This window comes from Chenopodium quinoa, unplaced genomic scaffold (assembly GCF_001683475.1).
Source record: "Chenopodium quinoa cultivar QQ74 unplaced genomic scaffold, ASM168347v1, whole genome shotgun sequence".
Classification (NCBI taxonomy): Eukaryota; Viridiplantae; Streptophyta; class Magnoliopsida; order Caryophyllales; family Amaranthaceae; genus Chenopodium; species Chenopodium quinoa.
The window spans coordinates 1541152-1564716 of NW_018742577.1; the positions used below are offsets into that span (position 1 = coordinate 1541152).

General features: G+C 32.4%; 4 protein-coding genes across 4 annotated transcripts; 1 reads left to right on the top strand and 3 right to left on the bottom strand.

Moving 5' to 3' along the window:
* The first annotated feature begins 48 nt into the window (after positions 1-48).
* LOC110720912 (endoglucanase 11-like) lies at positions 49-4572 on the top strand. The gene is made up of 5 exons (XM_021900001.1): positions 49-871; positions 2179-2391; positions 2557-2757; positions 3109-3363; positions 3873-4572. Exons 1-5 carry the CDS (start codon positions 656-658, stop codon positions 4512-4514), a joined length of 1527 nt encoding a protein of 508 aa, XP_021755693.1. The 5' UTR covers positions 49-655; the 3' UTR covers positions 4515-4572.
* A 253-nt stretch (positions 4573-4825) lies between these two features.
* On the bottom strand, positions 4826-6685 carry LOC110720913. Its single transcript, XM_021900002.1, has 2 exons — positions 5907-6685; positions 4826-5311 (listed from the first exon to the last, which is right to left on the bottom strand). The coding sequence occupies exons 1-2, from the start codon at positions 5979-5981 to the stop codon at positions 5069-5071; spliced, it is 318 nt and encodes a 105-aa protein (XP_021755694.1). The 5' UTR covers positions 5982-6685; the 3' UTR covers positions 4826-5068.
* A 3994-nt stretch (positions 6686-10679) lies between these two features.
* LOC110720743 lies at positions 10680-11813 on the bottom strand. The gene is made up of 2 exons (XM_021899786.1): positions 11725-11813; positions 10680-11271 (listed from the first exon to the last, which is right to left on the bottom strand). The coding sequence occupies exons 1-2, from the start codon at positions 11777-11779 to the stop codon at positions 10943-10945; spliced, it is 384 nt and encodes a 127-aa protein (XP_021755478.1). The 5' UTR covers positions 11780-11813; the 3' UTR covers positions 10680-10942.
* Positions 11814-15570: 3757 nt separating this feature from the next.
* On the bottom strand, positions 15571-22816 carry LOC110720914. Its single transcript, XM_021900003.1, has 5 exons — positions 22419-22816; positions 21512-22076; positions 17681-18280; positions 16142-17489; positions 15571-15792 (listed from the first exon to the last, which is right to left on the bottom strand). The coding sequence occupies exons 2-4, from the start codon at positions 21639-21641 to the stop codon at positions 17032-17034; spliced, it is 1188 nt and encodes a 395-aa protein (XP_021755695.1). The 5' UTR covers positions 21642-22076; positions 22419-22816; the 3' UTR covers positions 15571-15792; positions 16142-17031.
* Positions 22817-23565: the final 749 nt, after the last annotated feature.

Below are 23565 nucleotides of genomic sequence, written 5' to 3' on the forward strand. Positions count from 1 at the left end.
CGTATTATAAACATCTCAATATACGAAATACAAGACAATACTTATATAGTTTCATTTTGAATTGAAATTTAATTTTCACGTAAAATAACTAAAAAACCTTTATTATAAGTAAATTAAATAAGGAAAAAGCTAATGAACGATTTGAGATGTTGGATAATTAAAAGTAGAAATATTGAATTATAATAAACATTAATTACATCGATCAACGCATAACTTTAAAATGTACGCCTAAATTAATACGAGTATCAATTTAGAAAATATTTTAAATGCTTATTTGATGTTGGGGGCGTTCTGCGTCCATTAGTAAGATCAAAATAATTAGTTTAGAAAATTTGAAACACCATCAAATCACATATACACACTAGTGGTATGTTCGGAAATTGGGTCATATCAAATGTGAGGTTTGAAAAAACACAAGACTTCAGATTTGTAATTGGCCCAAATTGTTGACATTTAAAAAATAAAAGCCCAAAAGTTGAAATTTAAAAATTCCAAAAAAAAAAAAAACTTTAAACATAACACCCGTAATTTTCTCATAATCTCACCGACATTCCCTCTTTCTCTCTCCTCTTTCCCTTCTTTCCTTCCTTCCTGCAACCACTACTTACTACACTACTATCAGTCATTCCAACTCAAACAAACAAAACCAAAAATCATGAAAACAAATTCTAAAAATTATAATTTGGTTCTCATTTTATTTATATTTGCAATTATACCCTTTACTTTCTCTGAATTTACCTCTAAACATTATGTTGATGCTCTTTCTAAGAGTCTTTTGTATTTCGAAGCGCAACGTTCAGGGCATTTGCCTCATAATCAAAGGGTCGTTTGGAGACATCATTCTGCCCTCCTTGATGGGCTTGAGCAGGAGGTACGTCGTATTTTTATAGTTTCTCAATTCGACGAGAATTTTTATTATATACTTGGGTGTACACCATATGACGTGTAGAAAAATAATAAAAAGGATTTTTTTTTGGTGTATTGTTGGGATGAAACAATATACATTGGGGTTATAATAGTTTATTTTGATGTATAATCAATTTATAAATCTTTAACGCTCTGTTTTATAATTAGGAAAGTGAAAATTTTGAAAAATGTTATTTTTATAATTATGCTGTTCGTTCTGCTGTTTCAATTTGTTTGCTTGATCTGCAAATGTAACCATAAATGAAAAAAGGGAGAAAAAGTGAAAGTGAAAAAAATGAACAAGTTAGTGTGGGGCCCAAGCTATGAAGAAATAGTACTTTCTTTTGATTACAGCTTAAATGCAACAATATGATTTTTGCAATAATTTAACCCATGTTTTTAACTTGTTCATAAGTTTACTACTTCATACCATATAATTAGAGATTTTAAAATGAATTGTGCATTGACAATTGTGTTCAGTTACTGTTGTACTTTTATATAACTTGAAATAAAATGATTAGAAAGTACTTGTAGAAGTTTATTATAGACAAGTAGAAAACTATTTTGAGATCGAAGGAGTATATTTTACGAGTAAAAAATTGTGTATGAAGATAGATTGGTGGACAATAGTGAAATGTTTAACTTCAAAAGTCGATATGTATAGAGTTTGGATTGTTGGCTCTATGCTATATTGATAACCGAAATGCATTAATGACCAAAATTTCTAATCATAAATAATTGGTAAATGATAGTGAACGACATATTTGAAGCTTAAAAAGAAAGAATTATTAAGAACAACTCATTAATTACAAGTTTCCAACAATCTATTGTGAATTTGTTATAAATTCTCAAGCTTGTACATTTGCAATATAGAACTTGCCATGTGTACCCAATTAGGATGAATATACAATAATGGTTTGATTATTATTATTATTATTTTTTTTTCTCACTTATACAGTTTTGAAGAAATATAGAGAGTCTAATATTAACATGTTATTTAATTAATATGATCAATTTAACCGTCTACAGTTTTGAAGAAATATAGAGAGTATAATATTAACGTATTATTTAATTAATACGAAGTATATGATCAATTTACCTCTAAGAAGAAAACTTTCTGAACTTTATATGAGTACCTTTCTTCTATAAAGATAAAACTTAAATATAAAAATATTAAAATTAAATTACTCTTAATAAATTGATTTATGTGAAATTTATTGTGTTCATATTGGCTAAATTCATTTAAAAAAATATATGTACATGTACGTATAGATTGATCTGGTGGGAGGGTACTATGATGCCGGCGACAATGTCAAATTCGGGTTTCCGATGGCGTTTACCGTGACAATGTTGTCATGGGGAGTTCTTGAGTATGGGAAAGAAATGATGGAGGCCGGAGAATATGATCATGCACTTGAAGCAATTAAATGGGGCACTGATTATTTCATCAAAACTCATCCTCATCCAACTGTATTATGGGCTCAGGTTTGTGCCTTGTAACGCTTTCTTTAATTATATTTGTTATACCAATAGTTGTTAAATGTTAATATATTAATGTAAGACATGATGCATTCATGCGTCATTTTAGTCGTATCAACTTATCAAGATTGTTACATGATAAAACAAAAATTAACTAAAGAGATTGTTCAGGTAGGTGATGGCAACTCTGATCACTATTGCTGGCAACGCCCGGAAGACATGACAACATCACGGCAAGCTTATAAGGTTGATGAGAGCAATCCGGGGTCAGACGTTGCCGGAGAGACGGCCGCAGCCATGGCGGCTGCATCCTTGGTGTTTAGGACAACTGACCCACATTACTCTAATATGCTCTTGGACCATGCTCAACAAGTAAGCATTTAATAACTCACCTAATTAATTATAATCTATGTTACTTAAACTTTTATTTTAACTTACGTACCTTTATCAAGTTTTTAACAGGATATGAATATGACTCTTTTACAACTTAATTTTGGACTAGAATTTTGCAAAAATTACATTTGGTCTAATATTGGTCACATACTTGGTCCATACACTTTTATCCAAGACTGAGTACATAGATTATACGAAATTATAATTAACTCGAGTTTAATTTGTTACAAATGTGAATTCACACAAGTAATGAATAAATATAACTCATCTAAGAATTTTTTGGGTGTTATTTCTATGAGGGCAATATTTATTTATTCTTTTTTTATGCAGTTGTTTGATTTTGGTGACAAATATAGAGGAAAATATGATGATAGCTTAAAAGAAGCAAAGGGTTATTACCCTTCATGGAGTGGGTACAAAGATGAGTTATTATGGGCAGCTTTGTGGCTATACAAAGCCAGTAAAAAGGAAAATTATTTGGACTATGCAATCAACAATGCCGTCTCTTTTGGTGGAGTAACTTGGGCCATCAATGAATTCAGTTGGGATCTCAAGTATGCTGGACTTCAAATTATTGCTTCCATGGTAATCATACATTTTACTATATATGTTTATTACTTGCTCTTTCCCAAATTATTGCAACATATTCAAAGTTTTGCACATTTCTAAATAAATGCATTGTTCCCTCTTCAATTCATCATGTTTACTTGTGTCCACATATTTATGCTCCCACTACTTTACACATTTCCATTCAAATAATGTAGACTTATAGAGTATGTTTTGTATCATCTGATTAGACGCTAAACTGTACCTAAAACTAAATAACTAGATACAATCCAAGTTGGAAGAATATTGATATGACCAATATTGATCGGACGTATTAAAAAACTATTGTATCTGTAGTTTTGTACATACATGACGATGCTTAAATTGAACTGAAATTGAACTAAATGACTCATTACCTTAGTAAGACTCGAATTGAGCCTAACCCGAATGACTCATATGTCACATTTAGAGCTTAGTGATTTGCTCGTTGTTGTATTTTCTTGTGATAAATATTCTAGTTCTAAATATTTTATGATTCTTTGTGGCAGCTATTAAGAGAAGAGAAGAATGATAAAAACAGGAAAATACTAGACCAATACAAATCAAAAGCAGAACATTACATTTGTGGTTGCCTCAACAAAAACAAAGCCAACAATGTGAAGCGCACCCCAGGGGGCTTACTGTACACCCGCAGATGGAACAACTTACAGTACGTATCAAACGCTGCGTTTTTACTCATAGTCTACTCTGATTACCTTCAAACGACGAGTCAGACTCTAAACTGTTCCTTAGGAGAAGTAAGCCCACAAGAAATCTTGGCCCAAGCAAAATCACAAGTAGACTACATATTGGGCTCTAACCCAATGGGCCTAAGCTATTTAGTTGGTTTTGGGCCCAAATACCCATTAAGGGTCCATCATAGGGGTGCATCAATCCCATCTTATAAAAAATTGAGAGATTTTATTGGGTGTACTGAGGGATACAATAGGTGGTATGGACACCCAAATCCAAACCCAAATCTTTTAGTTGGGGCCGTTGTTGGTGGGCCCAATGATAAAGATGAGTTTACTGATAAGAGGAGTAATTATATTCAGATTGAAGCTTGTACATACAATACTGCCCCATTAATTGGAGTTTTTGCTAGGTTGCATAGTATTAAGAATAATACCATATATTGTTCTTCTATCTAGAGTTCCTTATTATTTTTAAGGAACTCGTTACTTTTATATATAAAATTTACAATTTTGAAGCGTAACTCAAGGTGAAGTCCGCTCTCTAAATTTCGTACTCTATTTTTGTGTTTAGATATGTCGGAAACTAACCTGTACCCGACCTGTAAAATTGCCTGAAATCGAGGAACTATGGGATGAAATTTAGCTAATACAAACAAATATGAGTGCTTTATCTATATAACTGCACAAGATGATTATCATTGAATATGAGATTTCGGAGTGAACAAGATTACTACTAAATGTTTTGGATGTAAAAGAGGTGCCACAACTAATTAAAAACTTGTATTTATAGTCTCTTTTTACTAGTTATTACAACAAAATCTCCAAATAAATGACATAAGCGTGTAGAACAACTATATTAGTTCTTCGACTTTCAGACAAGAGAACATAAGACTTTTATGTGGATATTTCGAATAAAGTGGGCCCATAGGTATCCATACCTCAATCCAAATAGAAAGCACATGTATATCAAAAATGCAAAATATTTAGTAGTTGGTCCAAATTAAAGGTTATCACTGCGAGGCTCTGTACTTCTCGTTGACATCATCAGGATAATCATTACCATCATCAACATCATTGATCACCTTATCAGCATAGTTGTGACTTACAATATCTTGATCAGAATTTTCATCCAAGCTTCTTTCCTTCTCATCGGTTAATTGTTGCATCACCTCCGCCGTAGACGGCGCCCTTTCTCCTCTTTCCGATGATGACACCGTTTCTTCCTTTCCTTCTCCTTTGTGTTGGCTGTATTTCTAATCGTCACAGATTCACAATGCACACATAATGTTAAAATTTCATACTGTACATAATATTATGTATGTGTAGACGTAAAATTTGTTCCACGTTGAAAAAAAAATCATATTCATAGTGTAAAGTTACAAGTTACGTATCACCCCTATTACAAGCTACTAAGCTAGTACGTTAATTAGATTTGAGATGAAAATTAGCTACAATCTTTTGTTACGAATAGACGTAGCTCAAAATCGATTCGTTCAAACAACAATTATAAAAACGGAGTAAAAATATCTTAATGAAAGAAAAAAAATAAAATTATACTTTGCTAAGGTACGTTGATTAGCTAGAAGGATCATCATATCGGCACATTTTAGTGTACACTCAAAAAGTCACAAAGAGCCAGACAAACAAATTTCTAGACTATTACTTAATCAAGTGTCGATCTGAAGATTTTAACCAATCAATTTAACTGATTTGATCTATAGATTCCAAAGGTCATCATAAAATACGAGAAAATAATATAGCAACGAAAGATCCTACTCGTATTGCTTAAACCAATTACAAAGTAATTAAATTGATAACAAAAAGGGATTAAAAATAAAAAATTAATACCTTGATAGATATAGAAGCAAGAAGTGGATTAAGTTGTGGAGATTTGCTAGAAACGAGTTGAACTAGTCGACTCATATTGAAGATCTATTTTGGGGTTAAGATTATCGAGTTTCTAAGAATAGTAATCAACGTAGGCATATTAATTTGTTTCCTTTTTGTCTGAGGAAAATATTTATTTGTTTCCTCAAAACAAGAAGATAGAAGAAAATTTGTAGTTCGTATTATTATAATATGTATGCATATCGTGGCGTATAATCAGAAGTTTTGTTAACAGGTGGTGGAATAGGAGTCGGCCATGTAATAATTGTTTTTTTTCTTTCTATTTTATCTTTGTTTCGAATATAGAAGCATTATCCACAACTACAATTCAGTGATGAGCTCTTCTTTTATTTTATTTTATATTTTTTTTATATATATTTTATTTATTTATTTATTTTATAATTGAGCATTATTAAAGGCTTTAACAATTTTTTGGTGCAACAGGCCACATCGTGTGGCAGGGGTTACCCGAGTTATTTTGTTAGGGGTTACCCGAGTTATTTAGTCAGGGGTTACTCGAGTTACTCGGTCAGGGGTTACTTGAGGGGTTCGGACAGGGGTTACTCGAGGGGTTCACTCGGTAAGGATTACTTAAGGGGTTACTAGGTTAGGGGTTACTCGAGTTACTCGGTCAAGGGTTACTCGAGTTACTCGATTAGGGGTTACTCGGTCAGGGTTTCTCGAGTTACTCAGTTAGGGATTACTCGAGTTACTCGGTTAGGGGTTACTCGAGTTACTCGGTTAGGGATAACTCGAGTTACTCGGTCAGGGGTTATTTAAAAAGTTCGATCAAGGGTTACTCGAGTAATTATGTCAAGGGTTACTTAAGGAGTTCGGTTAGGGGTTACTCGCTCAGGGGTTACTTGAGGGGTTACTCGGTCAGGAGTAACTTAAGTAGCCCATGACCAAGTAGCTTGAGTAACCTCGGCAGCTCGAGTAACCCCTGACCGAGTAACTCGAGTAACCCCGACAACTCGAGTAACCCCTGACCGAGAAACTCGAGTAACCTCGACAACTTGAGTAACCCCTGACCGAGTAACCCTTGCCGCACGGTACAGCAGGTCGTATACAAAAAATTGTGTAAAGGCTTTCTGCTGCCTTCGATCCTGAGGAAGAACGAAAAATTGAGTATTGTTTGTGATATATAAAAAATTTCTTTATTGCACATAAATATTAACGGAGGTAATATAAATATATTTTTCCTATAATTCTTAGTTTCTATAATTGTGAGAAATATTAACGGAGTATAAGTAATTGTGAGAAAAAGGTACGGAGTGTAAAAAATCTTTTATTGCAACTAAATATTAACGAAGGTAATATAAGTATATTTTTCCTATAATTCTTAGTTTCTTACTAAGTAATTGTGAGAAAAAGGTACGAAGTATAAATATTCTTTAAGGTACGCTTTCAAATACACTAGGGAAGACAAGGTCGAGTTAAGATGGGTTGTGTACTTGTGTATAGTACCCCCAAACATCTAAGTTATATTTAACGCAATAATTTGTTTGCTTAAGTTAAATTTTGAGATAATGTATAAAATGGGTTTGGGCAATTTGAACAAGGAGGAGAAGAGTATGGCCCACAAACAAGGCTAAAGAGATTCCATATGAAAACCAATTGGTAATAATAAGAGTAAATCCTTTACCTTATAAAGTGGAACCATGTCTCCTCTTTCTCTAATATGGAATACTCACAAGTGGACTATCAACACTATCCCCCTTATTAAAAAACGGAGTATTCATATGCATGATGTACAATCAGCTGATTAAATTACTAACAAAAATAGTTAGTTGAATCAGCTAATATATATATATATATATATATATATATATATATATATATATATATATATATATATATATATATATATATATATATATATATATATATATATATATATATATCATACTTGCATACTCTATAAGTTTATAACCAACATCATGTTATGGACAATTAACATCATGGGACATGTACACACTTGTAACTCATCTCTCTCTTGCGCCTTGTTACGTTGCAGCTTCCCCTTTATTGGTTGCTCCTCCGCTGCCTACTAGTGCCAATTCTTCCCTTTCGATCACCTCTGGCGAAACACGATTCAATTCCTCTCTCATCATCGCCACCATCATCAGTTCCTCTAGCATTTCCATCTTGTTGGTCTCGGTATATACTATCATCCTTCCCCATGTTGGCACTATACATTTTACAATAATAACACAAGCAATAATACAAATTAATAATAACAATATTATCAATACATTATTATTCTACGTTAGTGAAGAATATAATTATCTATTCATACATGATACAGTATTTAATTGACGTACGATTCAAAGAAATTTAATAATATAAGATGAAATAAAAGATTTAAATGCATAAATGAACCTGCTGCTAACGTAGTCATGAGCAAGAAGATGGTAAGAATAGCAAATCTCTTCATTATTTAATATTTTTGTGCGTAAGCCTAATAATCTTTGCCCTATTTATTATGATAATGCACAAAAATTTTATGCCATATAATTTATATCTCAGAGAAATTAGAAAAATAAAAATCTCACATGCAAGTAAAATGGGTGGAGGCCAAAATGCAAAGGGTTGAAGGTCAGGCCGATCCATTGGCATTATCTTTTTCATTTCATATGGACAACATTTTTTTTCATTTATTTTTGTATTTTTTTTTATAGAATTATATATTTATATGGACAAAATTAAGATAAAATCTTAATCCACAAGAGGATGGTGGCCAAAAAATAAAATTTAAACTTGTCTCTCTCACTTCCACTCCAATTCCAACTCCCTCTCCCTCTCTATAATTGTAGAACCATCAAAGTTTTCATTACGCTGCATAGTACAACTGGTTGTATATGTTGGATTAATGGTTTTAAAATGTCATAATTATTTACCACTTTACGGTTTTCTAATGGTATTTTCTTGGATTCTATGAGTTGCATTGATTAATACATGCATGGTAGAAGTTATATCCTCTTTGTGATGATCTGAGCTTCTTAATGTTTCTTTAACCTCCTTTATATGGTGTTTATGGAGGAAATAACTACAGTAACATCTTTTTTAATTATACATATACTTCGTATATTGGAAAAATATCATACAGTAGCAAGGTCACTCTATCTAAATTGTACATTTACTTTCAAAGTTTCTACCCCGCTAATTCGATTCGATATAGCTTTTCTCTTTTGTTAATTTTTTTAGGAAAAATTGCATTAAATAATACGACCTTTGCTCCGTCCGCTAAAAACAAGTTGACCTTTTATTTATTTCAGAATAATACGACCTTTAGGGGTACTCCGCTTTAAACAAGTTATGACCGGTTATTAACTTGATTAACAGGTTATATGGATACATGTCATTGTTTGATTGGTTTGAAATTTTATTTGTTTTTAAATTTTTTTTAATGTTTTTAATTTTTAAAATATTATTAATTTTTTTATTTTATTTTTTTTTTAAAAAATCCCCCACCCACCATCTTCCCCACCAGCCACCTCCGACGCCGGCCACGCCCAGATCTCCTTCCTCCGGCGCCGGCGTCGACCCCCCTCCCTCGCTGCCCCTTATTCCCAGCCACTAATGCCTCCCTTTCTCCACCACTGCCGCCACCACACTCTCCCATGACCACCACGAATACCCTCGCCTTGCGCAGCCACACCACCCACATCCCCTCCCAGCCAGCCATCGAAATTGCCGCACCTTGCCCAGCCTTGAAACCATCCTCTCTCACCTTCCTTAGCCACGAAACTACGCCCTTCGATCCCGTCAATTAACCACGAAATCCCTCGCTGCCCCTTATTCCCAGCCACTAATGCTGCGACGAAGGTTGGCTGGGTGGTTGTGGTGGGAAAGCTAGGCGTCGGCGAGGGAGAAGGGTTTTGGGGAGGGGATTGGTGGTTCAAGGGAGGAGGACCGGCGCCGAGGGCTGGGTTGACAGGTTGCCGGGGAAGGGGAAGGTCGCCGGGGAAGAGGAAAGGGTGGCTGGTGGTGGAGGTGGGTATTTTTTTTTTTTTAAGATTTTAATTATTTTAATTATTAATTAACCATAATTAAAGTTTTAATTAAGAGTTAATTAAATTATTAAACAAATTTATTGAAAATTTTAACCGGTTATTCAGGTTGGAGGTAAAATAAATTGTTTAAAGCGGACACCCCCCAAAGTTCGTATTATTTTGAAATAAACAAAAGTTCAACTTGTTTTTAGCGGACGGAGCAGAGTTCGTATTATTTAATGCAATTTTTCCTTTTTTTTAAAAAGACTTATTAAGCCTGCCCCATACTTCCTTTTTGAAGAAGAATGATAGATATAAAAGCTTGCTAAAGGACAAAACAAGAACTTACTTATCTGAGCAGTGAGCTTGACTTGAATCATATTTAGAAAAATTTGTTTTGCTTTTGATCCAATATGTTCAGGAGTCTTCTTGAGGTTAATTTAACATTTGCGTGGGGTTCAAAGGGGAACTGAAAATTGTGAAAAAGTGATAATGTAGCTTTATCAATAATGCATATCTAGATAACTTTATTTAAATTGGAGGAAATTTTTAATTATAACGAGGCTACGACTTTTGGTTATTATAGGCCAACTTTATAATAAATGTATAATATTTGTACGTACATTTGTTTTTTCTCTGTGTATGTTTTAACAAACGTAAAATTATTTAATTTCAAAAACTAAATGAGGTTGCACGCAGAAAATATATAATAATGTTTATTAACATCCAAAGATTTCTCTAACAACATAAAACTCATACATGATCCACTTTTATTCATAATCCACAAAGATAAAGAGTTGGTATGCATTTGTAGGTTGCATATACATGTATATAACAACCATGCATAACAAACATATGAAACATCACACAAATTAAAACAGCTCTCTTGCAGTTTTGCTTCCAATTGCTTAGTAAAAGCTAATTTAAAATTAACTTTCATTTTTTTTTAAATCACAAACTGCAAGCATATTTATTTTATTTCAAACAAACCACATTAATTAATTATATTCTTAGAGATCTTCTGATCATCTCAGGCCAATCAGGAGGAGGAAAGATTTCTACACAAACTGCATTGTATAGACCTGCAGAACATATGACACGATTTCCAGCACTGCTAGTCGGACAGCATGAGACATATACACAATTTTCACCCACTCCGGCGCAACCGCGCAACCTCGCCGTCTTTGGTGGCTCCTCCACTACCGCCACCACTTCTTCTTTTACAACCACCGGTATAGCCTTAAAGTTTTGTCCCATTTCCATCTTCATCACCTCATCTAGTATTTCTTGTTTCTCGTTTTTGGTTTTTTCTATCCTTCCCCATGTTGGCACTACATGCAAATCCATATAATAAAAATTAATTAGTTACACTAATACATGTTATTGTAAATATGTAAATGTAAGTAGATAATATACTTATGTTCTTAACGCTTTTTCAAATTTGTTTATTTCTATAATATATTACTAAATTCATTTATTATTACTTAAACAATAATTAAAACCAAAAATAAAAAGACTAATGTTAAATAGTGTTAATTTAGTTTGGCAGTTTGATTCCTAGTTAAATTTAGTTGGTTAACAAATTTAACCAGGAATCAAACTGCCAAAGTATAATGACTTAGAAAATACATTATTAATACAATGAATCTCAGAAAAAATTAAATTGTACCCAAAACAAGCAAGATATTGTATGATATAACTGATGATAAAATACCAAATACTTCAAACAATATTGTATGAAAAAGTAAACATTAAGTTTTAGGCATAAATGAATATAATTGAACCTGCCAAAGTAGTTGTCAAGAGCAAAAAGATGGCAAGGATATTCAATCTCTCCATTGTGATAGTGTTTTTATTTGTAAATATAACCTTGAGAGTTGTATTATATGGCAAACAAATTTTGCCATATTTATAATGCAAAATATTACCCCCTTCATTTCAAAATAATTAACGTTTTAACTTTTTTTTTATTATACTACATATTAACTTTTACTATAAATTTTTATCCCCTTGAAACGTAGTAAAAACAATTTTTCATCATTTTGTTTTATACAAACTAGGTGTAAATATATAGTTTTCTTAATATCAATTTTAAAAATATTTGATTGAAAATTAAGATCAAATCAGTATTGACATGTGTACTAAATTTAACTTAATTAATTATTATAGAACAAAGGGAATACTCCTGGCCTCGGTTTCACAATGATCTTTCACCTTAGCCAGAATCTTATGATATTAACAATAAGAGGAGTATTATAAGTTCATCTTTGTAAAACATTGTCATATGAGATATAGTTTGATTCGTTTCTGTGAATACATTATGGAGTAATACATTGTTGTTGTTTTGACTACTATGATATTAAAATATTTGCGATAAAAAAATTGCATTGTACATAATTATATGTTATCCCATTAATTTTTTACTCCGTAAAAAGACTTGGCTAGTCTTCTAACAAAATCCTATGACTTTCATGTATTGAGGACGTCATTGTGTGGCCAAGAATAAAAATGAGAGAAATTTACAAGGGTTAATTATAGCTAGAGTTGGGTATGTGGGATGTGCCGTTACAAGCTAAGTACTTATGTCACGCCAAAGAGTTTAAGGTCAGGCCGATCCATTGGCATTATCTTTTTGATTTCATATGGACAACATTTTTTTACATATATATCTTTTAATGGACAACATTTTCTTAATTTTTTTTATTTTTTTTATAGGATTATATATTTATATGGACAAAATTTCAACTCCCTCTCCCTCTCTATAATTGTAGAACTATTAAAATCTTCATTGCACTACATGGTACAACTGGTTGAATATGTTGGATTAATGATTTTAAAAGGTCTTAATTATTTACCTCTTTATGGTTTTCTCATGGTATTTTCTTGGATTCTATGACTTGCATTGTTTAATGCATGCATGGTAGAAGTTATATCCCTTTTGTAATGATCTGAGCTTCTTAATGTTTCTTTAACCTCCTTTATATGGTGTTTATGGAGGAAATAACTACATTAACATCTTTTTTGATTATTCATATACTTCGTATATTGGAATAATATCATACAGTAGCAAGACCACTCTATCTAAATTGCATATTTACTTTTAAAGTGTCTAGCCTGCTAATTCGAATCAAGAGGACTCATGATAGATTCTGGCCCAGTATGATCCTTTTCCTTACCAACCCCAACCCCCCCCCCTCAATTGGGTTAGGCCACATTTCAGACCAAAAATAGGGTGCTAATACTTGGGCCTATATTTCAGACCACTCTATCTAAATATCTGGAAGTCTACTTTTTAACCCAATTCGGATCAAGTTAATATCATTTCTAGATCTTAAGATATGATCAAAATAGTGTAAGGGTGTTGGTTTTGGACCAAACTTAGTATTGTAGCCATATCTTCAGATCTAAAAATGATATTGATATGATTCTAATTGGGTTAGAAAATAGACTTCTAGAGCTTTCCAATGATATATTATTTGTCTTAATTTGAGTTCTATATCAAAAGTTATGATAAAAACAAAAAACGCAAAAAAACTGAAAAATTCTACAGGTGGAAACACCTAGAATTTTTGAATCTCCTAGGGACTTTTGAAGATTATAGGCGTTTCTCCCCTAGAGTTTTGATTAATTTAGGCGTTTGACCTCCACAAAAAAAAAGACTTTAATTCCATCGATGTGTTCGTTGACCTTGCCCTCGGTCGGTTGGTGGTTTGTTAAGAGGAGAAAATGTACGATTGAGTTAGAGGCCAGGGAAGAAAAATGTGGAGTACACACGAGGGTATATTTGTCCATTTATATTTAAATACGGGGGTTACCTGATAAAATAAGGGCGTCGTTTAACAATTCCCGGAACGTAAGATTCAAAGAAATTTAATAATATAAGATTAAATAAAAGATTTAAATGCATAAATGAACCTGCTGCCAACGTAGTCGTCATGAGCAAGAAGATGGGAATAGCAAATCTCTTCATCATTTAATATTTTTGTGCGTAAGCCTAATAATCTTTGCCCTATTTATTATGATAATGCACAAAAATATTATGCCATATAGTTTATATCTCCGAGAAATTATAAAAATAAAATTCTCACATGCAAATAAAGTGGGTGGAGGCCAAAATGCAAAGGGTTTAAGGTCAGGCCGATCCATTGGCATTATCTTTTTGATTTCATATGGACAACATTTTTTTACATATATATCTTTTAATGGACAGCTTTTTTTTTTTTTTTTCTATTTTTTTTATAGGATTATATATTTATATGGACAAAATCCCAACTCCCTCTCCCTCTCTATAATTGTAGAACTATCAAAATCTTCATTGCGCTACATGGTACAATTGGTTGTATATGTTGGATTAATGGTTTTAAAAGGTCTTAATTATTTACCTCTTTATGGTTTTCTCATGGTATTTTCTTGGATTCTATGACTTGCATTGTTTAATGCATGCATGGTAGAAGTTATATCCCTTTTGTAATGATCTGAGCTTCTTAATGTTTCTTTAACCTCCTTTATATGGTGTTTATGGAGGAAATAACTAATTAACATCTTTTTTAATTATTCATATACTTCGTATATTGGAATAAAATCATACAGTAGCAAGACCACTCTATCTAAATTGCATATTTACTTTCAAAGTGTCTAGCCCGATAATTCGAATCAAGAGAACTCGTGATAGGTTCTGGCCCAGTATGACCCTTTTCCTTACCAACCCCAAACCCCCCCCCCCCAATTGGGTTAGGCCGCATTTCAGACCAAAAATAGGGTGCTAATACTTGGGCCTATGTTTCAGACCACTCTATTTAAATCTCGTTTGGCCAGCAATGGGAGCTATCCATGGAGGTAGGGAAAGAGTTTTAAAAGTTTAAGGGAGGAAGAAGATGAAGAGGAAAGGAAAAGAAAAGGGAAAAAAAAATTATATTGTGGTATGGACAACTATGAGCCCATACCTGGTAGTGCGCTATAGTTACTCTAGACTGCAAATAATAGATTTGACAACATTGAGGGAAAATATGTAAATACACAAATGGTTTGATTTATTATGTGTTTATGCGTAGCACACGAAGACCCGGTATGGCCGAAGTTACTCGATTAGAGTTACTTGGTCGATTACGGGTTACACGGTCAGAATTTATTTGCTTAGGTGTTACTCAATCGGTCAATAATTACTCGATTAGATATTACTCGGTCGGTCATGAGTTACCCAATCAGTGTTTTGGTATGTTTTAGTTTGTTGCACGATGTGATTTGTCACACCAAATAAGCGTAGTACTGACCGGGTGACCGAGCGAGTAACTCATGACCAACCGATTAACCCTAGCCATACAACCCTTGACCTACCGAGTAACCCTTAATCGGGTAAATCTTGACCGATTAAGTAACTCATGACCGAATAACTCCAACCACACCGTGTGACCAGCCACATGAAAATTTGTAATGTAAATTTATACTACTATATCTAGGTATATAAATATATGCACAGTATTCGATACAAATAAAAAGAGACAATTAACATTAATGAAGACAAATAAGTAAATAACCATTTTAAAGAATATAATTATCTAAACACCATTTATAAAAGTATCTTAAATTTTTCTAAAGGTAAGGAGGGAAAAAAAAGTTACAATCGCTTGAATTAAATAATTGACATTAATAATATTGTACTCATGTATAAATTTTACAACAAATAACACACACTTGAATTTTATTTCCCTTTTTTCTCGAGCACTTCATTCTACTCTGTATAAATGTAACATGAAGTGAACTTAGTTCTATACAGTACTCCGTAAATCAATCGGGGACCTTATTTTGAACTCCAGTATCAAAAACTAAGCACGAGCTCCGTTAGGGGCGCACCCCTGCAATCCAAACATTGATTTAAGTATTAGACGTGTATGCATTAGCTAATTTAGCTTACCTTCTATTTTCTCTTTCTCCTGTATTTTTATTATTATTATTTTAATAGCTAATTTTTCTATGAACTTATTAAGTGCACAAATACAAGAGTTTCAGAGCTCAAATTACACTAACACTATTGTGTATTTATGTGTTTGTATTTTTCACGCCATTTCAAACTCTAATGTTCGTTTATGGTAGAATCCACACATTAGCCTAACCAAAGTTTATAATTTAAATGAGATTATTACTTTCAAGATAGAAGAAATAATTAATACAAAGTATAAGTTATTTAACAAATAAAAAGCTTACCAATTCCATCAGACGAAGTCGATCTATGCACTTCTTACTCGGAGAAGGAAACTTGTCAAGATACTCTAGAGCATTGTACAAGAGATCCTTGTTGATAGATATTCCAATGAGAAAGCTCACGATGACAATAATGAGAATAGCAGCCCATAATGACTTTGGGGCTATGACAATATAGACTCCCGTCATAAACGTCAATAATGTGAAATTTAGCGCTAAACGGAGAAACACCATACTTCGATCAATCAATTTCAATGATTAACTAGAATCAAAGACCATGGACCATATGAGACAAATCAACACCAACATTGAAAAAGATAGGGCTAGTGTATTAGATACCAAAAACACCAAAAAAGCTGCTTTCTTTGCCAAAATTGCTTCCCCGTTATCTTGAGTAAATCCACCAGGGAGAGTGAATCCAGCAGTGAATGTAATGGTAGCTAATAAGGCAGCTACCACAAACAAAGAATTTCGCACATCCAACAAATTTGTCTTAGGTTGAAAGTATGTCGTTTTAATCATTGGATCAAGCCCAATTCTCTTGGACATTTGGTCCTACAATGATTCATAATTGAACTTCACTTCTAGCTTCCAAACTATATGACACACAAAAAAAAAAACCTTCGTGTATGCTAGTCCACATATATTATTTCCAATATAATTGATTCAATAAAAGTTGTGTTCAATATATCCAAAGCTCGAACAGATCTTATCTTTTTGTGTTTTAAGGAAAACGAAATGGTACAAAAGAGCATTTATTTTTTTTTATTTTTTGCATTAAAGAAGCATCATATATATATAAACAGTTAATAAAATGAATCTTAAATTGGAAATTTTATTGGAAAGAAATCATACCCATGCTTGGTTGTCAACGCATTTTTGAGCCAATAGATCTATGGCACAATTATCTTATCGATGCTGAGTAAAGTTTCAGTCAAGAATAAGTTGTCATCTTGTATTGCTTTGTGTAAAGGTGTTACACCTTGAGAATCTTGAAGATTAATTAGATCCTTCATGCGTGGAATCTCGAAAAGAAACTCTTCATAGTCTGTTAAACTTGACAGTTTTATATGATGTAAAGGAGAATCCTTATTTTCAATACAAAGATCTCGAAACGCTCCTGGATTATGGTTGATGAAGGCATGAAGAGCTGGGACATTACCTTTTTCACAAGCTTTTGTCCAAGCCAGGGGTTCCCTACTGAACACGGATGAATCTTTTTCCAAAACCGCTTTTATAAACCATGCATGACCAAGTTCATACGCTTTATCCCAAGGTGATTGTCCATTTTCATCTTTTTGGGTGATGAATTCTGGTGCTATATCTACTAACCATGTCCCAAAGCTTACATCTGCTTCCATTTATTCACCAAAAATTAGAAGAAAATATTCCCACCGTCCTCAGACCAAACAAAATCTCTAAGTACTTTACAAGTTTACATTACTTTCTTAGTCAAGCTATGTGTTAAAAAATTTCTACAACGTAGGGGAAAAAATACCCTTTCAATTTAAGTGATTACTACTAGAGTGGAACAAATCATACCTGTTAAGCTTGTAGCAAGATGCAATATATTCTGACCAGTCCAGGAATCTTCTAGATATTTGGTCCTGCTTCTCTTATCCAAATTTCCCAATATGGCTTTGGCTACATCAGAGCAATTGTTTTGTATAGCAAGAAACAAAGTAGAATGCTCTGGCTTGTAATAATCTAGCAGTTTATTTATAGATTGATCATGCCGGAGTAGTGCCAATATGTAAAGTGCAAGATCTTCACGTTTGTTGCGTAATGCCAAGTGTAGAGCTCCTTCCTTTTCTTTATTCTTTTCAAACCATGGCAATTGATTGATATCATTTACGCTCCAAATAAGTTTGGTTTTTTTGTAAGCTTCTACAAGGAGTGGTACAATCTGGTTTGTTGTTTCATGAGTGGTTGTTGCAGCAACATGAAAAGGATTGTTTTGATAATTGTAATCCTTAACATCAAAAAGTTTTACAAACTGATCTTTCCACTTGCTCTCCAATATGAATTTAAATAGCCATTCTTTGTCACTTTTTATCCAACTATGAACTATTGTAGATCCTTCTTTATCTACTCCTTTGATTAATTCTGGATGTCTTTCCATTAGTTGTGCACAAAAGTTTTCTGCTTGTAAAGAAGTATTGTTATTTAATATTTTTTATACAATCATTCATAAATAAACAATATACGTAAAAGAAGCCTAATTTTATTGTGTATTTTACTTCCTTTGTACTTTTTAAGTTAACACATTTTTCAATGCATTAATTCAACCGTAGTATCTTTAATGAATTATTATTAAAATTATTCATAAAAAGTTGGTTTTTGAAACTACAAATCGAAAACAAAACTAAAATTGATCACACATGATTATGTTCGTTTTTAGCTAACTTATGTTACATAAATAATGTCAAAAGTTGAAATGTAACAATTGTAAAAAATTTGGACCATGTAGGGGGTATAGTCGTATAGAGGTATAAAAGTGAGTATTTTTCTTACAATAAAGGGATAAATCAAGAGTAAAAAGATATAAAAATGGAGGTAGTATTTATAATTCAACTTTTAATAAATTTAAACTATGAATAGTTAAAGTTATTAGTAATTGCAAAGTTGTGCACGATGAATTATGTGTAAAGTCAATCGACATGGTACAATTAAATAGATAATTGGCTACTTTTTTTTATTTTAGGAAAAGTTTTGCGTGAGACCGGACTCGTCGTGAGTCTAATACATCTGACATTAATAATCTAATATCAACATTAATAATCTAATGTTTGACATTAATAATCTAATATCTAATATGAGAAATTTAATATATGACATTAATTAATAATCTAGTATATGACATTAACAATCTAATATCTAACAATAGTAAATTAACATTAGTAATCTAATATCTGACAATTGTAATCTAATATGTGACATTAGTTTATTCGATTATTAATGTTAGATATTAAATTATTAATGTCATATATTATATTATTAATGTAAGATATGTTGGACTCACCCAATTTTTTTCATTTATTTATATATATTCTCGTATAATTTGTTAATTAAAAACTTCATTATTTCGCTTTTTATTATGAGATGAAACATTTTACTCTGTATTTGTTATTTTATCCGAGCACAGTTCAAGACTCAAGAGTGCTTATTTGGTTAATCTTTGAAATTGAGGAAAATAGATCAAAATTTATGATAATATGCAAATGGGGGTGTTTGTTTGATAACAACATAGTAGTAAAGTATCTGTAAAAAATAAAAATAAAAAAACATAGTAGTAAAGTGAAGGAAGTAAAAAATCATAGGATCGAAATTAGAATTTCTCATAAATATACTACCATGGTCCCCTTTGGTCAATCAAAATTCGAGGCTAGGGAATTTCAAACTCTTTTGATTTATAACCAATTTAAACAAGAATACCAAAATTCCTAGGATTTGGAAGTGGAAAGTAACATCCCATGAAACATGATTACTCATAAAAATTAACTTCCTGGATAAACCAAACAGGATATTAATGAGTGGGAAGTATTAAAATATTAGAAAGTTTCCGATAAAGGGAAAGCGTGTCATTTAAAAAACAGAGGTTTTTAGGGAAATGCGTCACTTATAAAACATTGACAGAGTAATAAGTAAAAAATATTAAAAATTAATATTTGGATGATATTCTCTATATTTTTTGTTCGTTCTATTTGAATTTTTTTGCGACTAAGAATACAAAGGAAAAAAAATTAACATATTTAAATAGATTTTAAATGACTCTATTTCTCCTCACAAATTATCATAAATATAAAGACATTAGTTCCTTGAGCATGCTTGAATGTGTATTTACAAGGGCAAAAATTATTTTTATAAATTACTGTAAGTAAAATTTGTATTAACTAATTTTGTTTCTATCATGTTATTTTTGTAAGAAAAAAAATATTTTGGGATATTCTCAATAGTAACCCCCAACTTCTGCTACGCACCAACGGTAACCTTTTTTTTTTGGATTATACAAAATGACCCTAATTAAGAAATTTATCTCACATATGACATTAAGAGTGTTATTTATTTTAAAAAAAACTAGTTACGATTAACTTTGAAAGAATATATATATATATTAAAAACAACTAAAACTAAAAAAAAAAGTCAACCTCATCCCATTTACCACCCCGGAAACACTCCCAACTAAACACCTCTTCCCTACCCCGCCTGCCAGAACGTAGTCCCACCGTTCCCCCAACCCCTAAAATCGCCGATTAGCATTCCCACTCCCCCGAAAACATCCCCCTCCCTTCCCTATCCTGTAAAACACCCCTATCTCCCCCTGCCAAAAAACGAACCCTCTTCCCTTTCCCCTGTTGAAAATGACCCCGGGATCCGAAACCGGCTCCTTAAGTCTAACGGTCACGATTTTATGGTGGTAATGGATTAATGGTGGGGATTGATGGTGATGATGATCATTGAACAACCAAGCCGAAACGGAAGAGGTAGCAGGGGATGGTTGCGGTTGGAAAGGGGGGGAGGGGGCTGGGTTGGCCAAAATCAATGGGGGATTTGGGGGTTGGGATTAATTTTTAAAATTTTTCTTTTTATAAAAAAAAAAATATAAATTTAACCATAGTTAATATTTAATGAAATAAGGTTATAAGTGGGATGAAATTTTTAACTAAGGTCATTTTGTATAATCCAAAAAAGGGGGTTATCATTGGTGCATAGCAGAAGTTGGGGGTTCATTGAGAATATCCCAAATATTTTTTGGTCGGAAGTTTTTTTGTTATAGATGCAACACGTATACATTTTGGATAACTTAATTGATTAATTTACTCCCTCTGCCTAGGATTATATGCACCAAAGAACATATTTGCGGAATCCTAGGCAAAACTTTTAGGGGAGTTTTAATTGAGTTTTAATGGGTTTAATTAAGGTTGAAAATGGAGGGAAAAGGAGTTGTCCCACTTAATTTTGTTTTGAGTGGGTTTTAGTTAGTGGGTAATAGGTTGTGAAGGGGACCACTAACCAAAAAAGTGGGTAATATTGGGTAATTGATAGTTAAATATTACCAAAAAAGAAAAGAAAAATTTTTGTTGTAGAAGAGCACCCATTTTAGGTAAATGTTGCAGATAATTACGGGCGGAGGGAGTAGTATAAATTATAGATTATATAGTGTGTAAATTATATAGCTGCACCATGTCAACTTAAGATGGATAAATCATGACAAAAACGTTTTATTTCTTTGCATTGCTCTAGGTTTTAGAGGATAGTAAAGATGAGAAAGAGAAAACTAAAGAGATATCCATATTTTTTTATCTATTATATATCAATAATAATGATATAAGTGAAAGGTAAAAAAGAAAGATAAATAGATCGTGGACTCACCTGTGCATAATGGAGCAAGATGCAAGATATTGAGCTTTTGATGATTCGTAAGAAGTTGAGTCCAACCTTTGTTATCGATTATCTTCGGCAAGTGTATGACATTGAACCTCGACAGCCAAGAATAGAACATTCTTCTTACTTTCGATAACTACATTTTCATCCACTGACAACAAATATATTGCCAGATTTACATTCTTCTGGGCTATGGCCAATGACAAAGGTGTATCTCCATCAATGTTCTTCACTAACCAAGGATGTTGATTATTTGAAAGGCTTGGTGATTCTTTTTTGTAAATATCTATCAGCATTTCTGCAATTTTTGTAGCATCTTCTGTACACCGGGCATATCTAGCCAAGTAGTGTAATGGATTGCCACCATTATTATTATTCGTTGAAGATACCAAGTATGTGAAAATCTTATTTACATCTTGAATGATATCCTTACAATCTAAGAGAATTTTGAATGGCCAAATTTTACCATAATATGCCCACAAATTAAATCATTCTTTTTTTTTTTGTTTAATTAGCTCTGGCTCTCTCTGAAGTAGTTCTCGAAAGATTTCTTCTGTAATAAATAAAAAAAGGTTTTCAAAGATTATAATTTTGCACATGTGTGTATATTTGTGTGTTCATGTATATATACATATATATATTGATATACATATATTCGTATATCTTAACTCTCACTAAATTATACGGAGTACTTTATAAAGAAAAAGGTAATCACGTAATTAATAAGATTTTATTTGATTCATATTGATGTTAGATGTACCTAAACTCCTCCTTGTATGTTACTTCTTAAAAATTAAAAAAAAAAAAAATGAGTTGTACGAAAAACAAGGGTCGTTCATGTTCCAAAAGATGAGATGGTAAACAACGATAAACATCTTTACTATCTCTATATTACCAACTTTGGCTGCTACATGAAGAGGGTTCCACTTGCTTATTCCCCTTGTTTGAACAAGGAGTTGGTGCTTGGCTTCTTGAGGTAAAATCCCCATGGCTTCTCTTATAAACTCTTCTTGGTTTTCGGTTGCGGCCATGTGGAAGATGTTGCCATGATGGCGTCTTCCAGATTGGTCATCCTCCTCAGGATAGAAAGTCAAGTAGTATTCGATGGGTTTATTGGATTCAACACAATGTTTAAGGAAGTCTACATCTCCTCTCACTGCTGCATTTCTCAGCTCTTCATCCATTTTCGAGGATGTCATGATTGGAATTTTGGGTTTGAGGGAATTTTTGGAGTTTTAGAAACAAATTCTAAAATCAAGTGTGGTTTGGAGTCATATGAATAATCAAGTTGGTTTATTTATATATATTGTCTGTCACTTTTAGAAGCATTTTAGGCGATACATTAATAAAACGAATATAATAAAGCAACTACTTTAGCAAATCCATATTATACAAGCTAGAATGCTTAAACTTTGGTGAAATGCAAGCCAGTAAGAATCTTTATTACGTAGTACTTATTTTGATAGAGTATAAAACATATTCCTGGACCTCAACCATAAGTTTAAGCTTTTGGTTGAGTTGGCTCTTTAACATAATTAAAAGGCACGCAATATGTGTTTACCTTTTAGGGCATTGGGGCTATAGTAATTTGTAAGAGGAAAGTCAAACAACCTACTATTTGTATAGACTAATTAACATTCTCTAATGTAGTCTAATCATATAATTAATATATATAAAGTTAAACTTTTAGTCAGGCCACGAGACAGCGACACTTGGCGTTTCAACTTTTTGCCAAGTTTCGCGTCACGTATACAACAATTAATTATTAGTATGACACGTAGGATAAAAACATTGCATAGATTTAAATAGATTTTGTAAAATAAAAAAGTTAGTTTAGAGTTTTACATTCAATAAAATTTGGATATAGTTTAAGGATAAAATTGTTGATTAAGCGTTTTATTTTCGATGAAATACCAATATTTCAAATATTATATGTCGTCGTATGTATAGAAAACACCACCGAATTACAAAAGAATCATAGAGGCCACGAGGCCGTCCATACTACCAAATAGATTTCATTGGTAATTTTCATAAACTTAAGC

Bases quoted from the DNA above. Each gene is read 5' to 3' on its own strand.
- LOC110720912 (XM_021900001.1), top strand. From the start codon at position 656: ATGAAAACAAATTCTAAAAATTATAATTTGGTTCTCATTTTATTTATA. The intron at 872-2,178 runs GTACGTCGTATT...ATGTACGTATAG, and splicing joins TTGATGGGCTTGAGCAGGAG to ATTGATCTGGTGGGAGGGTA. The intron at 2,392-2,556 runs GTTTGTGCCTTG...GAGATTGTTCAG, and splicing joins CAACTGTATTATGGGCTCAG to GTAGGTGATGGCAACTCTGA.
- LOC110720913 (XM_021900002.1), bottom strand. From the start codon at position 5,981: ATGAGTCGACTAGTTCAACTCGTTTCTAGCAAATCTCCACAACTTAAT. The intron at 5,312-5,906 runs GTATTAATTTTT...TGTGACGATTAG, and splicing joins TTGCTTCTATATCTATCAAG to AAATACAGCCAACACAAAGG.
- LOC110720914 (XM_021900003.1), bottom strand. From the start codon at position 21,641: ATGTTCTATTCTTGGCTGTCGAGGTTCAATGTCATACACTTGCCGAAG. The intron at 18,281-21,511 runs GTGAGTCCACGA...CTTTACAAGCAG, and splicing joins TCTTGCTCCATTATGCACAG to AAAACTTTTGTGCACAACTA. The intron at 17,490-17,680 runs GTATGATTTGTT...AAATGGAAGCAG, and splicing joins TCTTGCTACAAGCTTAACAG to ATGTAAGCTTTGGGACATGG.
- LOC110720743 (XM_021899786.1), bottom strand. From the start codon at position 11,779: ATGGAGAGATTGAATATCCTTGCCATCTTTTTGCTCTTGACAACTACT. The intron at 11,272-11,724 runs GTTCAATTATAT...ATTTGCATGTAG, and splicing joins CTTGACAACTACTTTGGCAG to TGCCAACATGGGGAAGGATA.